Source organism: Rattus norvegicus, chromosome 20, assembly GCF_021556685.1.
Source record: "Rattus norvegicus strain SHRSP/BbbUtx chromosome 20, alternate assembly SHRSP_T2T, whole genome shotgun sequence".
Taxonomy (NCBI): Eukaryota; Metazoa; Chordata; class Mammalia; order Rodentia; family Muridae; genus Rattus; species Rattus norvegicus.
Genome location: NC_141553.1, coordinates 45231893 through 45249800, shown reverse-complemented (window position 1 = coordinate 45249800; position 17908 = coordinate 45231893). Strand labels below are relative to the sequence as shown.

The window sequence follows — 17908 nt, the reverse complement described above, 5'->3', positions numbered from 1 at the left end:
TTTCTTCAGACCATTTTCCTGGAAAATTATTTTCTAGCCTTTTACTCTGAGGTAGAATCTGTCTTTGTCACTGAGGTGTGTTTCATGTATGCAGCAAAATACTGGGTCCTGGTTGGGGATTTAGCTCAGTGGGCCCTGGGTTCGGTCCCCAGCTCCAAAAAAAAAAAAAAAAAAAAAAAAAAAAAAAAAAAAAAAAACCTTCATTAAAATACTGGGTCCTGTTTATGTATCCATTCCTTGGCCTGTGTCTTTTTATTAGGGAATTAAGTCCATTGATGTTAAGAGATATTAAGGAATAGTGATTGTTGTTTCCTGTTATTTTTGTTGTTAGAGGTGGAATTATGTTTGTGTATCTCTCTTCTTTTGTTTTCATTGCAAGGAGATTACTTTCTTGCTTTTTCTAAGGTGTACTTTCCTTCCTTGTGTTGAAGTTTTCCATCTATTATACTTTGTAGGGCTGAATTTGTGGAAAGATAATGTGTAAATTTGGTTTTATCATGGAATATCTTGGTTCCTCCATTTATGCTAATTGAGAGCTTTGCTGGATATAGTAACCTGGGCTGGCATTTGTATTCCCTTCGGGTCTGTATGGCATCTTCCCAGGATCTTCTGGCTTTCATAGTCTCTGTTGAGAAGTCTGGTGTTAATCTGAGAGGTCTGCTTTTACATGTTACTTGAACCTTTCCCCTAGTGCTTTTAATATTCTTTCTTTGTTTTGTATATTTGGTGTTTTGACTATTATGTGATGGGAGGAATTTCTTTTCTGGTCCAAACTGGATGGAGTTCTCTATGCTTCTTTTATGTGTATAGGCATCTTTTTTGTTAGGTTTGGGGAATTTTCTTCTATAATATTCTTGAAGATATTTATGGGTTCTTTATGTTGGGAATCTTTGCTCCCTTCTATACCTATTATCCTTAGGTTTTGTTCTGAATTTTCTTTATGTTTTGGGTTAGGGTCTTTTTGAGTTTTACATTTTTTTTTGATAGTTGTGTCAATGTTTTCTGGTATCCTTTGACCCTGAGATTCTCTCTTCCATTTCTTGTAGTCTGTTGGTGATGCTTGCATCTATGACTCCAAATCTTTTTCCTCTGTTTTCTATCTCCAGGGTTATCTACCTTTGTGATTTCTTTATTGTTTCTAATTCCATTTTTTAGATCCTGGATGGAATTGTTCAATTCCTTCACCTGTTTGGTTGGGTTTTCCTGTAACTCTTTAAGGGTTTTTTGTGTTTCCTCTTTAAGAGCTTCTACTTATTTACCAGTGTTGTCCTGCATTTCTTTAAGGGAGTTATTTATGTCCTTCTTAAAGTCTTCAATCATCATCATGAGACATGATTTTTAAATTCAAATCTTGCTTTTCTGGTGTGTTGGGATATCCAGTATCTAGTTTGGTGGGAGCACTTGGCTCTGATGATGCCAAATAGTCTTGGTTTCTTTTGTTTAGAAACCTGTTCTTGCCTCTCGCCATCAGGTTAGCTTGTCTTGTTGTCTCCACAATGGCTTGCACCTCTTGTAAGCCTGTGAGTCAGCACTCATGGAAACTGGCTTTCTCCCAGTGGGATCTGAATACAGAGAGCTGTAGGACTGGGTCAGCTTTAGGCACAGGCAGAAACTGGAAGTGTCCTGTTCCAGAGTGCTCCTAGTTTCATGTGTCCAGGTGGGCCCCTCAGAGCAGAATTGGTGGACTTACCTCTTCTCTCAGGTATGTGAGTGCTCCTGGCCACTGGCTTTCAGCTCTGGGCTTAGGCAGAAAACAGAAGAATCCTGTCCCTGACTGCTTTTAGGTTCCTGTGTCTAGAGGGCTCTAGGTAGGTTCCTCTTGGGCCAAGATTGTGAGCAGAAGTGGTGGTCTTCCCTGAGCTCTCAGGATTTTCTGCACTTCTGAGAGTCCACCTCTCTCCCCCATGGGATTTGGATACAGAGAGCCAGACAGAACCAGGTCAGCTTTGGGTGCAGCCAGAAACTGGAAGGGTGTTAAATTTCTATGAAAATAGCAAATTTTCCAGCTCTGAGAAGGGAGATAATGCTTTAGAGGGTATGGTCAGAGGTACCTGTCCTGCAAGAGAACGATTGCCTTTTGATATCCAGACTACTCTAAAATTTCCATTGTCCTGAAATTTGCAGTGCTAATTCTATTAAGAATCTGAAATTTCATTTTTAGAAAGGAAGTTAAAAATAACACTTTCCTTTAAAAAGACTGAACTTGAAATTAGTTAGCAAGATAATTTATAATTTAGAATTTTCACTGTATCATAAAACAGTGGTGGTGGTGGTGGTGGTTGTGATAGTGGTGGTGATGGTGGTGTTTGCTTTTCTTTTAAATTACAGTTTCCATGGTAACCAAATAAGCAGCCCTGGACTCTCACAGCATCACTGTTTTTTAGACTACATTCTTCTTGCCATCAATTTTAGCAATATATTTTAATGAAATTGCTATTATATTTCATTGCGAGTTAATAAAGATGCAAACACCATTAATCTCCCACGTATTTTTCACTAATGGCTCACAGCAGAGTGTTAAAATGCCAGCCTATTATCTTTACTGAGTCCTTCTGGGCTGAGTCCTCCCAGATGCAGAAAAATGCATAATTACATTTCTCCACTATGAAGTTCATAACTATTAACCTTTGGCAAGAATCATTGAACTGCCATGCTATAAATCACCTCCTGGCTTCCTAACACTAAGAAGTCCTCAGGAAGAACTGCTGGCTGTGTCAATATGGCAGGAGCAACCAGCCAGGACCAGCCCAGCCTAACAACTAGTGTGGAACAAGCCCATGATATGAAGCTTCCTCCTCTCAACATGCCTCAACCCTCAGGCTGACTCCTTCTACTAATTTTAAAATGAAGTGTGTGAACTGTATAACCAGCCTACCACTTTGTAGAGCATCTCTAAAATTGTGTTTCCATGGCAACATCCTGAGACTTTCAGAAGTCCTCATACTGCCTACATAAACTGTTCAATTGCATAGAAACCATTAAAATATTTGTAAACATTTGTGTACTTTTGCTTTATCTTATTAGATTAGAGCTATGTGTAGAAGTATAAATATGTATAATATAGGAATATAGTACATATGAAAGTTATGTATATATTAATGTTAAGTGTGATTTTATATGTGTATTGGATTTAATTCTCTATTGGATTCATTGTTAAGCCTCATCAAAATAATAGAATTTCAAAAAATTAAAACATGCAAACAAGTTTAAGGACCTACATAAAAGACAATATACAGTGAAAATCTTAATAGTTGTGATGTCACTTCATTTATCTATACATTTCGTATAACCTAGAACTTGAATTTTTACTCCTTTTTAATCAATAATTTGGATATACCAATATCTCAAGAAACAGAGAATGTTTATCTTGCTTTTCAATGTGCAGATAGACAAGTTTTATAAGAATTCCAAACCACACAAGGCCTCTCTTGCTTAGACCCATTTATATCATTTTGGAATTATGCTTCAGTGACTGGCCATTGGTTTCCTTTACTAGACCCACCTACTGCTTCCAGGAATTTTGCTCCCAAAGTCCAGCTTTCATGGTTCTGCCATAAGTGAGAGTCCATGGCTTTTTCTGCTTAGGATGGCTACATAGCCTGTGAACCTCTTGTACCAGGTGAGAAACTGCAGCTTTCCCTGATTATGGCCACCTACAGCTCCTAGAATACAGGAGCTGACAATGAGTTACCTATACCCCATCTACCAATAGCTCTCAGATATTTTTATCCAGAAGCCCAGAACTTCAGGGCTCCTGCAGCAAATAAGGGACTTTGGCTTCACTACTTAAGCCTAACTGTACCTCTGAAACTTCTTGTACCAACCCCACAGAGGAAGACAGGCAAATCAACCCTACAGTGACTTCATTCTCCCTAGAATTTAATAAATGTCTCCATTGAAAGAGTAAAGATGTTTTGAACAAAAAAAAAGAAATCAAGAAGGAAGAAAAAATGAAGGAATGAGGAAAGAAAGAAAGAAGGAAAGGAAGGAAGGAAGAGAAAGAGAAAAAGAAAGACTCTAAGAAATTACAACAAATACCAAAGTCCTAATGTCCAAACAGGAGCAGCCTGAAAATTCAAGACAGCATGTCTCCCACGAAGCACTACTAGTACGATAATAAAAACTAATGAAAAATACCTGGAAAAACATCTCAAGAGTGAATTTAAAAGTAATTATAAGTATGTTCAAAGAACTCAATGAAGACATGAACATGTTCCAGGAGAAGAAAAAACAGAGAATAATAAATTAAGAAAGTTAATCTAATATAGGAAGTATGACTTAAAGAAATGGATTGCTAAAGAAAGGCTAAAATGAAATGATTCCGAAAGTGAAATCATAATAAGTCAATTAAATAAACTCAGAGTAAAGCCTTATTAATAGAATATATCATGGAGAGATGAGAATCAAGCTAGAAGATAAGGTAGAGGAATTGGGTCAATAAGTAAAGGTCCACAATAATTTTCCAAAAGGAAAAGAGTATGGAAGAATTCTGGACTCAAAATAACTTCATCTTCAGATTGTGGGCACAGTCACAGGAGAAGAAAGACATAGTAAAGGCATGGAGAATATTTCCAATAAATCATACAAGAAAATATTACTGACCTAGAAAAAAAACTCCCTTTTAAGTACAGGAGGCATGCAGAATAGAAGTACCAGAAGAGAAACACACACAGGAAAGAAAGAGAAGTTCTAAGGGAGAAATACTGAGTCATGTAGGAAGGCAAGCCTGTTAGAACAACACCTGTTTATTTGACAGAAAACAATTAAAACCAGGAGGGCTTCAAAAGATGTATTTAAAGTTCTGAAAGAGCACATCTGTCCCTACAGACTACTACACCTAGCAAAAATATCTATTGATACTGAAGGAGCAGTAAAGACATGACTGTAAATCCAAAAGGTCTAAGCAAATACTACAAAATTAATTAATGTACATTGTTCAACAATTGTAGGATTATAACTGGTTCCCATTGTAGGGTTAGTATGGAAGTCCTCCATCCACTCCACCACAGGGCTAGCCTGCTTGGGGAGGCAGGACAAGGGAAGTTGACCACACTTACCCAAACTGTTGCCTGGCAGGTGTTGGGCTGCAGGTTTGGTGGTAGAAGTTGCTGGGAGCTCAGCGAGGCCTTCTACGAGAGATTAGACGGCGGCTCTGTGGGCAAAGGGCTTCTCTACATATCCACATGGCACATCATGATGAAAAGAGACAGACCATGGTTTTAAGGCATTTATTGTCATGGCAGAAAGCAGATGAATAAAACTGTACCCCATTCCTCAGAGTGGACCTGAGATTAAATACATTTTTTGGGAGGAGTGTCTGGGATTAAAAGGCTACTGGCTAAGCCTACAGGCCTTTGGGTACCTCATTATAATGGAGATCTGTCTTGAGCCTACGTGCCCTATGGTCACATCCTCTACCTGTAGAGGGGCTTGGGGCATTGCCCTTATGTGACTGATGGCCAGAAATCTATGGAGGGCTGAAGCTAGTGATTGGCCTGGGTTCGTGGGAGTCATGTGAAACACTTACTGTCCCTTTCAGGATCATGAGGGTTTTAAACCTCCTCAACCTGGAACCAGGGTGTCTTTCATGGTCCCACAAACAACTTTTTTATTGGATATTTTCTTTATCTACATTTCAAATATTATCCCTCTTTCCTGTTTCTCCTCTGGAAATACACTATTCCATCTCCTCACCCACTGCCTCTATAAGGGTGCTCCCCCACCAACTCACCCACTCCCTTCTGCCTTCCTTCACTGGCATTCCTCTACACTGGGGAAATTGAGCCTTTACAGGACCAACGGCTTCTCCTCCCACTTATGCCCAACAAGACCATCCTCTGCTACATATGCAGCTAGAGCCATGATTGCTCCATGTGTATTCTTTGGTTGGTTGTTTAGTCTGTGGGAGCTCTGGGGTATCTAGGTGGTTGCTCTTCCAATGAGGTTGCAATCCCCCTCATCTATCTCAGTCCTTTCTCTAACTCCTCCATTGGGGACCCCATTCTCAGTCCAATGGTTGGCTGCGAGCATCCACCTCTGCGTTTGTCAGGCTCTGGATGATCCTCTCACGAGACAACTATATAAGACTCCTGTCAGCATGTACTTCTTGGTATCCTTAATAGTGCCTGTGTTTGGTAACTGAATGTGGGATGGATCCCCATATGTGGCAGTCTGTGGATGGCCTTTCCTTCAGTCTCTACTCCACACTTTGTCTTTGTATTTCCTTCTGTGAGTATTTTGTTGCCTTTTCTAAGAAGGAGTGAAGCATCCACACTTTGGTCTTTCTTCTTCTTGAGCGTCATGTGGTCTGTAAATTGTATCTTGGATATTCTGAGCTTTTGGGTTAATATCTACTTAGCAGTGAGTGCATACCATGCTTTTTTTGTGATTGGGTTACCTCACTCAGGATGATAATTTTTAGTTACATTCATTTGCCTAAGAATTTCATGAAGTCATTGTTTTTAATAGCTGAGTAATACTCAATAAATTTCCCACAAACCAAATCCAAGAACACATCAAAAACAATTACACATCATGATCAAGTAGGCTTTATCCCAGGGATTCAGGAATGGTACAATATATAGAAATCATTCAATATAATCCACTATATAAACAAACCCACAGAAAAAAACCACATGATCATCCTATTAGATGCTGAGGAAGCATTTGACAAAGTTCAAAACCACTTCATGATAAAAGTCTTCAAAAATCAGGAATTTAAAATCCATATCTATACATAGTAAAAGCAATATACAGCAAACTAGTAGCCAACATCAAACTAAGTGGAGAGAAACTTGAAGCAATACCACTAAAATCAGGGAGTAGATAAGGCTGACCACTGTCTCTCTGCTTATTCAATATAGTACTCAAAATCCTAGCCTGAGCAATTAGACAACAAAAGGAGGTCAAAGAGATATAAATTGGAAAGGAAGAAGTCAAAATATCACTATTTGCAGATGATATAATAGTATATGTAAGTGACCCCAAAACTTCCACCAGAGCACTACTAAGCCTGATAAACGTAAGCAAAGTGGCTGGATATAAAATTAACTCAAACAAATCAGTAGCCTCACTCTACTCAAAGGATAAACAGGCTGAGAAAGAAATTAGGGAAATGACACCCATCACAAAAGTCACGAATAATATAAAATATCTTGGTGTGACTTTAACCAAGTAAGTAAAAGATCTGTATCACAATAACTTCAAGTCTCTGAAGAAAGAAATTGAAGATCTCAGAAGATGGGAAGATCTCCTGTGCTCATGGACTGGCAGGATTAATATAGTAAAAATGGCTGTCTTGCCAAAAGTAATCTACAGATTCAATGCAATACCCATCAAAATTCTTCATAGATTTCAAAAGAGCAATATACAAATTCATTTGGAACAGCAAAATCTCAGGATAGCAAAAACTATTCTCAACAATAAAAGAACTTCAGGGGGAATCATCATCCCTGACCTCAAGCTGTATTACAGAGAAATAGTGATAAAAATTGTATGGCATTTGTATGGAGCCAGGCAGGTAGATCAATGGAAAAGAACTGAAGACCCAGAAATGAACCCACATACCTATGGTCCCTTGATCTTTGACAAAATAGCTAAAGCCCTCCATGGAAAAAAAAAGCATTTTAAACAAATGCTACTGGTTCAACTGGAGACCAGCATGGAGAAGAATGCAAATTGATTCATTCTTATCTCCCTGTACAAAGCTTGAGTCCAAGTGGGTCAAGGACCTACACACAAATCCAGATACACTTACACTAATAGAAGAGAAAGTGAGGAAGAGCCTCGAATACATGAGCACTGGGGAAAATTTCCTGAACAGAATATCCGTGGCTTATGTTCTAAGAAAAACAATTGATAAATGGGACCTCTTAAAATCGCAAAGCTTCTGTAAGGCAAAAGACACTGTCATTAGGACATATGGCAAGCAAGATTGATAAAGACATTTACCAATCCTACAGCTGATAGAGTGCTAATATCCAATATATACACAGAACTCAAGAAGATGGGCTCCAGAGAATCCAAGAACTGTAAGATCAAAAACTCAGGTGACAACAGATGCTGGCAAGGGTGTGGAGAAAGAACATTCCTCCACTGTTGGTGGATTGTAAGCCAATACAACCACTCTGGAAACCACTGTTGCAGTTCCTCAGACAATTGGACATAGTACTTCCTAAGAACCCAGCTATACCACTCCTGGTCATATACCCAAAAGATGCTCCAACATATAACAAGAACACATAGTCCACTACATCCATAGCAGCCATATTTATAGTAGCCAGAAGCTGGAAGGAAGCCAGATGTCACTCATCAACAATTATGATGTATTATGAATTATTACATCAACAATAATTCATAATAGTAATTATCTCTATTTCTCAAGAAAGAGATACGGACAACATATTGGGGTAGGAAAAAATGAATCCATATTTTTGCCTCTAAAAATCCTACCTCACCATCAACTATAAATTAGAGGATTAAATGAAAGAAAAGTCGTGCAACCACAGGTAACTAAAAGCCAAGAAGGCATAGCCATTCAACATAAGGTAAAAACACAGTCTTCAAATCAAAGCTAGTCAAAATAGATGAGGAAGGACATTTCATGCTCAGTAAATAAAAAAAAAATCTACTAATAGGATCTTAAAATTCTCTCTCTCTCTCTCTCTCTCTCTCTCTATATATATATATATATATATATATATATATATATATGTGTGTGTGTGTGTGTGTGTGTGTGTGTGTATCACAAATCACAATTAAAAATGCTATTATATCTAAAGCTACAGATTAGTGGAAATACAATTATTGTGGTAACCTCAGCACCTCACTTTTTCCAATAACTAGTCATCCAGGAAAATGAGATCTGATTAGAGAAATATCCAAATTCAATGACATCACAATCAAATAAGTCCTCACAAATAGCTATAGAATAATTTACTCAAAGTTAAAGAATACATGATTTTTTTGGCAAATTTTGGAAAATTCTTTGAATGTAACCATATATTATGCTACAATATTACAATAGAGATTGAAAAAAGTTGAAATAATATCATGCCAAATGTATGAAAGTATAATAAAGCTAGATAGCGACAGTAATAAAAACTACAGAGAGCACACAAAACCAAGGAAATGAAACAGCACATTTCTGAATGATAGTTGTGTCAAGGAAGATATAAATAGAGAAACTCAAAACATTCTAGAATTGAGTTAAAATAAAAGCACGGTATTCTAAATCTATTGAATATAACAAGCCATTCTAAGAAGCTTTATAACACTATGCACCTCCATCAAAAACTGAGAGATATCAAATAAATAAATAGTACATCTGAGGGCCTTGAAAAACAAGGTGAAGCAATACCCTATTATGATAAATAGAAAGAGGTCAACAAAATCAATGCTGGAATTAATGAAATGTAAGTGAAAAATTAGAAATTCAATGAAACGGTTGGTGATTTGAGAAGACTATCAAGATTAGCACAAGGCGCCCTGGGCAGCACCCCACGAGCGAACCTGAGCCTCGGGACCACAGGTAAGACCAAATTTTCTGCTGCAAGAAAGCTGCCTGGTGAGCTTGGGACACACGGAAGCAGAATTCCTCTAGGACCGGGCACATTCTGTGTTTACCGGAAGTCCCACACCCGCGGATCCCGGCCCGCAGCAGCTCTCTGCTCCCAAACCCGGTGAGAGAGAGACCCAAACGCCTGGTCAGGTGGGCACTCCTGAGGCTGCAGAGCGGAAGAGACCACCAACACTGCTCACCCCTGCCCACATCCCTGGCCCAAGAGGAAACTGTATAAGGCCTCTGGGCTACCGTGGGGGAGGGCCCAGGAGCGGCAGGACACCTGCCTGAGACACCGCCGGTACCTGAAAGAAACAGACCGGATAAACAGTTCTCTGCACCCAAATCCCGTGGGAGGGAGAGCTAAACCTTCAGAGAGGCAGACAAGCCTGGGAAACCAGAAGAGACTGCTCCCTGCACACACATCTCGGACGCCAGAGGAAAAAGCCAAAGACCATCTGGAACCCTGGTGCACTGAAGCTCCCGGAAGGGGCGGCACAGGTCTTCCTGGTTGCTGCCTCTGCAGAGAGCCCCTGGGCAGCACCCCACGAGCGAACTTGAGCCTCAGGACCACAGGTAAGACCAAATTTTCTGCTGCAAGAAAGCTGCCTGGTGAACTCAAGACACAGGCCCACAGGAACAGCTGAAGACCTGTAGAGAGGAAAAACTACACGCCCGAAAGCAGAACACTCTGTCCCCATAACTGACTGAAAGAGAAAACAGGTCTACAGCACTCCTGACACACAGGCTTATAGGACAGTCGAACCACTGTCAGAAATAGCAGAACAAAGTAACACTAGAGATAATCTGATGGCGAGAGGCAAGCACAGGAACCCAAGCAACAGAAACCAAGACTACATGCCATCATCGGAGCCCAATTCTCCCACCAAAACAAACATGGAATATCCAAACACACCAGAAAAGCAAGATCTAGTTTCAAAATCATATTTGATCATGATGCTGGAGGACTTCAAGAAAGACATGAACACACTTAGGGAAACACAGGAAAACATTAATAAACAAGTAGAAGCCTACAGGAGGAATCGCAAAAATCCCTGAAAGAATTCCAGGAAAACACAATCAAACAGTTGAAGGAATTAAAAATGGAAATAGAAGCAATCAAGAAAGAACACATGGAAACAACCCTGGATATAGAAAACCAAAAGAAGAGACAAGGAGCTGTAGATACAAGCTTCACCAACAGAATACAAGAGATGGAAGAGAGAATCTCAGGAGCAGAAGATTCCATAGAAATCATTGACTCAACTGTCAAAGATAATGTAAAGCGGAAAAAGCTACTGGTCCAAAACATACAGGAAATCCAGGACTCAATGAGAAGATCAAACCTAAGGATAATAGGTATAGAAGAGAGTGAAGACTCCCAGCTCAAAGGACCAGTAAATATCTTCAACAAAATCATAGAAGAAAACTTCCCTAACCTAAAAAAAGAGATACCCATAGACATACAAGAAGCCTACAGAACTCCAAATAGATTGGACCAGAAAAGAAACACCTCCCGTCACATAATTGTCAAAACACCAAACGCACAAAATAAAGAAAGAATATTAAAAGCAGTAAGGGAAAAAGGTCAAGTAACATATAAAGGGAGACCTATCAGAATCACAACAGACTTCTCGCCAGAAACTATGAAGGCCAGAAGATCCTGGACTGATGTCATACAGACCCTAAGAGAACACAAATGCCAGCCCAGGTTACTGTATCCAGCAAAACTCTCAATTAACATTGATGGAGAAACCAAGATATTCCATGACAAAACCAAATTTACACAATATCTTTCTACAAATCCAGCACTACAAAGGATAATAAATGGTAAAGCCCAACATAAGGAGGCAAGCTATACCCTAGAAGAAGCAAGAAACTAATCATCTTGGCAACAAAACAAAGAGAATGAAAGCACACAAACATAACCTCACATCCAAATATGAATATAAAGGGAAACAATAATCACTATTCCTTAATATCTCTCAATATCAAAGGCCTCAACTCCCCAATAAAAAGACATAGATTAACAAACTGGATACGCAACGAGGACCCTGCATTCTGCTGCCTACAGGAAACACACCTCAGAGACAAAGACAGACACTACCTCAGAGTGAAAGGCTGGAAAACAACTTTCCAAGCAAATGGTCAGAAGAAGCAAGCTGGAGTAGCCATTCTAATATCAAATAAAATCAATTTCCAACTAAAAGTCATCAAAAAAGATAAGGAAGGACACTTCATATTCATCAAAGGAAAAAATCCACCAAGATGAACTCTCAATCCTAAATATCTATGCCCCAAATACAAGGGCACCTACATACGTAAAAGAAACCTTACTAAAGCTCAAAACACACATTGCACCTCACACAATAATAGTGGGAGATTTCAACACCCCACTCTCATCAATGGACAGATCATGGAAACAGAAATTAAACAGTGATGTCGACAGACTAAGAGAAGTCATGAGCCAAATGGACTTAACGGATATTTATAGAACATTCTATCCTAAAGCAAAAGGATATACCTTCTTCTCAGCTCCTCATGGTACTTTCTCCAAAATTGACCATATAATTGGTCAAAAAACGGGCCTCAACAGGTACAGAAAGATAGAAATAATCCCATGCGTGCTATCGGACCACCACGGCCTAAAACTGGTCTTCAATAACAATAAGGGAAGAATGCCCACATATACGTGGAAATTGAACAATGCTCTACTCAATGATAACCTGGTCAAGGAAGAAATAAAGAAAGAAATTAAAAACTTTTTAGAATTTAATGAAAATGAAGATACAACATACTCAAACTTATGGGACACATTGAAAGCTGTGCTAAGAGGAAAACTCATAGCGCTGAGTGCCTGCAGAAAGAAACAGGAAAGAGCATATGTCAGTAGCTTGACAGCACACCTAAAAGCTCTAGAACAAAAAGAATCAAATACACCCAGGAGGAGTAGAAGGCAGGAAATAATCAAACTCAGAGCTGAAATCAACCAAGTAGAAACAAAAAGGACCATAGAAAGAATCAACAGAACCAAAAGTTGGTTCTTTGAGAAAATCAACAAGATAGATAAACCCTTAGCCAGACTAACTAGAGGACACAGAGAGTGCGTCCAAATTAACAAAATCAGAAATGAAAAGGGAGACATAACTACAGATTCAGAGGAAATTCAAAAAAATCATCAGATCTTACTATAAAAACCTATATTCAACAAAATTTGAAAATCTTCAGGAAATGGACAATTTCCTAGACAGATACCAGGTATCGAAGTTAAATCAGGAACAGATAAACCAGTTAAACAACCCCATAACTCCTAAGGAAATAGAAGCAGTCATTAAAGGTCTCCCAACCAAAAAGAGTCCAGGTCCAGACAGGTTTAGTGCAGAATTCTATCAAACCTTCATAGAAGACCTCATACCAATATTATCCAAACTATTCCACAAAATTGAAACAGATGGAGCCCTACCGAATTCCTTCTATGAAGCCACAATTACTCTTATACCTAAACCACACAAAGACACAACAAAGAAAGAGAACTTCAGACCAATTTCCCTTATGAATATCGACGCAAAAATACTCAATAAAATTCTGGCAAACCGAATTCAAGAGCACATCAAAACAATCATCCACCATGATCAAGTAGGCTTCATCCCAGGCATGCAGGGATGGTTTAATATACGGAAAACCATCAACGTGATCCATTATATAAACAAACTGAAAGAACAGAACCACATGATCATTTCATTAGATGCTGAGAAAGCATTTGACAAAATTCAACACCCCTTCATGATAAAAGTCCTGGAAAGAATAGGAATTCAAGGCCCATACCTAAACATAGTAAAAGCCATATACAGCAAACCAGTTGCTAACATTAAACTAAATGGAGAGAAACTTGAAGCAATCCCACTAAAATCAGGGACTAGACAAGGCTGTCCACTCTCTCCCTACTTATTCAATATAGTTCTTGAAGTTCTAGCCAGAGCAATCAGACAACAAAAGGAGATCAAAGGGATACAGATCGGAAAAGAAGAGGTCAAAATATCACTATTTGCAGATGACATTATAGTATATTTAAGTGATCCCAAAAGTTCCAGCAGAGAACTACTAAAGCTGATAAACAACTTCAGCAAAGTGGCTGGGTATAAAATTAACTCAAATAAATCAGTTGCCTTCCTCTATACAAAAGAGAAACAAGCCAAGAAAGAAATTAGGGAAACGACACCCTTCATAATAGACCCAAATAATATAAAGTACCTCGGTGTGACTTTAACCAAGCAAGTAAAAGATCTGTACAATAAGAACTTCAAGACACTGAGGAAAGAAATTGAAGAAGACCTCAGAAGATGGAAAGATCTCCCATGCTCATGGATTGGCAGGATTAATATAGTAAAAATGGCCATTTTACCAAAAGCAATCTACAGATTCAATGCAATCCCCATCAAAATACCAATCCAATTCTTCAAAGAGTTAGACAGAACAATTTGCAAATTCATCTGGAATAACAAAAAACCCAGGATAGCTAAAGCTATCCTCAACAATAAAAGGACTTCAGGGGGAATCACTATCCCTGAACTCAAGCAGTATTACAGAGCAATAGTGATAAAAACTGCATGGTATTGGTACAGAGACAGACAGATAGACCAATGGAATAGAATTGAAGACCCAGAAATGAACCCACACACCTATGGTCACTTGATTTTTGACAAAGGAGCCAAAACCATCCAATGGAAAAAAGATAGCATTTTCAGCAAATGGTGCTGGTTCAACTGGAGGGCAACATGTAGAAGAATGCAGATCGATCCATGCTTATCACCCTGTACAAAGCTTAAGTCCAAGTGGATCAAGGACCTCCACATCAAACCAGACACACTCAAACTAATAGAAGAAAAACTAGGGAAGCATCTGGAACACATGGGCACTGGAAAAAATTTCCTGAACAAAACACCAATGGCTTATGCTCTAAGATCAAGAATCGACAAATGGGATCTCATAAAACTGCAAAGCTTCTGTAAGGCAAAGGACACTGTGGTTAGGACAAAACGGCAACCAACAGATTGGGAAAAGATCTTTACTAATCCTACAACAGATAGAGGCCTTATATCCAAAATATACAAAGAACTCAAGAAGTTAGACCGCAGGGAAACAAATAACCCTATTAAAAAATGGGGTTCAGAGCTAAACAAAGAATTCACAGCTGAGGAATGCCAAATGGCTGAGAAACACCTAAAGAAATGTTCAACATCTTTAGTCATAAGGGAAATGCAAATCAAAACAACCCTGAGATTTCACCTCACACCAGTGAGAATGGCTAAGATCAAAAACTCAGGTGACAGCAGATGCTGGCGAGGATGTGGAGAAAGAGGAACACTCCTCCATTGTTGGTGGGATTGCAGACTGGTAAAACCATTCTGGAAATCAGTCTGGAGGTTCCTCAGAAAATTGGACATTGAACTTCCTGAGGATCCAGCTATACCTCTCTTGGGCATATACCCAAAAGATGCCTCAACATATAAAAGAAACACGTGCTCCACTATGTCCATCGCAGCCTTATTTATAATAGCCAGAAGCTGGAAAGAACCCAGATGCCCTTCAACAGAGGAATGGATACAGAAAATGTGGTACATCTACACAATGGAATATTACTCAGCTATCAAAAACAACGAGTTTATGAAATTCATAGGCAAATGGTTGGAACTGGAAAATATCATCCTGAGTGAGCTAACCCAATCACAGAAAGACATACATGGTATGCACTCATTGATAAGTGGCTATTAGCCCAAATGCTTGAATTACCCTAGATCCCTAGAACAAACGAAACTCAAGACGGATGATCAAAATGTGAATGCTTCACTCCTTCTTTAAATGAGGAAAAAGAATACCCTTGGCAGGGAAGGGAGAGGCAAAGATTAAAACAGAGACTGAAGGAACACCCATTCGGAGCCTGCCCCACATGTGGCCCATACATATACAGCCACCCAATTAGACAAGATGGATGAAGCAAAGAAGTGCAGACCGACAGGAGCCGGATGTAGATCTCTCCTGAGAGACACAGCCAGAATACAGCAAATACAGAGGCGAATGCCAGCAGCAAACCACTGAACTGAGAATAGGTCCCCCGTTGAAGGAATCAGAGAAAGTACTGGAAGAGCTTGAAGGGGCTCGAGACCCCAAAAGTACAACAATGTCAAGCAACCAGAGCTTCCAGGGACTAAGGCACTACCTAAATACTATACATGGACTGACCCTGGACTCTGACCCCATAGGTAGCAATGAATATCCTAGTAAGAGCACCAGTGGAAGGGGAAACCCTGGGTCCTGCTAAGACTGAACCCCCAGTGAACTAGTCTATGGGGGGAGGGCGGCAATGGGGGGAGGGTTGGGAGGGGAACACCCATAAGGAAGGGGAGGGGGGAGGGGGATGTTTGCCCGGAAACCGGGAAAGGGAATAACACTCGAAATGTATATAAGAAATACTCAAGTTAATAAAAAAAAAAAAGATTAGCACAAGGCAAAGAAAGGAAAAGAATATAGAAATCAATAAAGTTGGAGATAAAGATATAGACATGATATGACATTAAGGACATTTAGAGAATTTCAAGGACATTAAAAATACCAGTAAGCTGGAAGAGGTGAAAGAAAAGGGTAAATTTCTAGATGCATATGATATACTTAAGTTAATCCAAATGAAATACCTAACTTGCAATATACCTGTAACAGCCAATGAAATGGAAGCTGTAATTAAAATCTTCCTATTACAAAAGGACCAGGTGCAAATGGATCAACACAGATCTCTACGAGGCATTCAAAGTAACGACACCAACACTTCTTAAATGATTCCATAAAGTCAAAATGTAGAAATGCTTCCAAATCTTTTTGTAAAGGAACAAGAAGTACCATTATACAAAAACCATATAAAGACACAACAAAAACAAAACTATATTATGGTATTTCTGATGAAATTTGGTGTAAAATATCTCAAAAAATACATGCAAAGTAAGATCAAGAAGATATCAAAATGATCACCTACCATGATCAAGTTGACTTGAGATTCGGAAATGGTTTGAAATACACTAGTCAGTAAACACAATTCATTACATAAAGTGATGCAAGGATAGAAACCACATCAAATGCAGAAAAAAAGCTGTTGTCAAAAATCCAGTGTCCTTCATCATAAATGTCTATGAAATTACAGGGATGTAGGGTCATATCTAAACATAATAAAAGCAATACAACCATGCCACCACCAATAGAAACCAACTGTAGAAAAAAATACATTTATACTAAAATCAGGAAAACAATGATATTCACTCATGTGTAGCCCTTGAAGTCTTAGCTAGACTAGTAAGACAACATAAGTGAATTAAGGGAACACTAACAGGAAATAAGGAACCCTAATGTATAGCTGTACCCTAATTTGTAGGTGATTTGATTATATACCTAATAATATGGTCATGCAGACACTTTTGGAAAACTAATAAATCTGATAAACACATTAAACAAGGCAGCAAGATACAAATAAACACACAAAAAGATATATCACCAATAAAAACCCTGAGGAAAAAATAAGGGGAGTAATGCCATTCATAATAGCCTTAAAATAATTTGAAATAAATGCAGCCTAGGAAGGGAAGCTTTTTCTATAAAAACTTTAAAACACTTATAAAAGAAGATTCCAGAAAATGGAAGGACCACCAATGCGTATGGATTGACTTGATCAATTTTGTGAAAAATGGCCATCTTAATGAAAGCAATCTATAGATTCAATTTAATTCTCATAAAAATCCAACACAATTTTCCCAGTAATAAATAAAATAAACTAAAAATTCATATGACCCCGAATAGCAAATCAATCCTGAACAATAAAAGAAATGCTGGAAATATCTTAATCATTGATTTCTAAGCTATATTATAGAGCTACAATAATTAACGCATCATAGCACTGGCATAAAAACAAGCAAATTGATCATTTGATTAGAGTAGAAAGTTGAGATATCAGTTCATATTTTTAAAACCTATTTTTTTCATGGAGAAGCCAAAAATTACACGTTAGAAGAAATACAATACTTTTTGATAATTGGTGAAACTGTATAACTACATGCAGAAAAGGGAAACCATATCTTTATCTCCCATCCTGAACATAACACAACTCCCAATCAATCAAGGATCATGTCCTAGTTCTATTGTTGTAATACAACACCATGACTAAGGGAACTTATAAAATAAAGTGTTTAATTTGGCTTATGGATTTAAGGAGTCAGAGTCCACTATGGTTATGGCAAATGGATAGGTGAGAGTTTACATTTTAATCCACAAGCATGAAGGAGGGAAAGAAGAGATGAGATGTGTGTGTGT

General features: G+C 38.5%; 1 protein-coding gene and 1 long non-coding RNA gene across 4 annotated transcripts in view; both read right to left on the bottom strand.

Moving 5' to 3' along the window:
- Positions 1-17908, bottom strand: part of LOC102550301 (uncharacterized) — a 191783-nt gene that overhangs the window by 74056 nt on the left and 99819 nt on the right. The window lies entirely within an intron of this gene.
- LOC147998714 (uncharacterized) overlaps positions 1468-17908 on the bottom strand; it is a 36704-nt gene continuing 20263 nt past the window's right edge. Inside the window, exon 5 of the mRNA XM_087598469.1 lies at positions 1468-1562. Coding sequence (XP_087454595.1) covers positions 1468-1562 — 95 coding nt within the window. The remainder of the gene's footprint in view (positions 1563-17908) is intronic.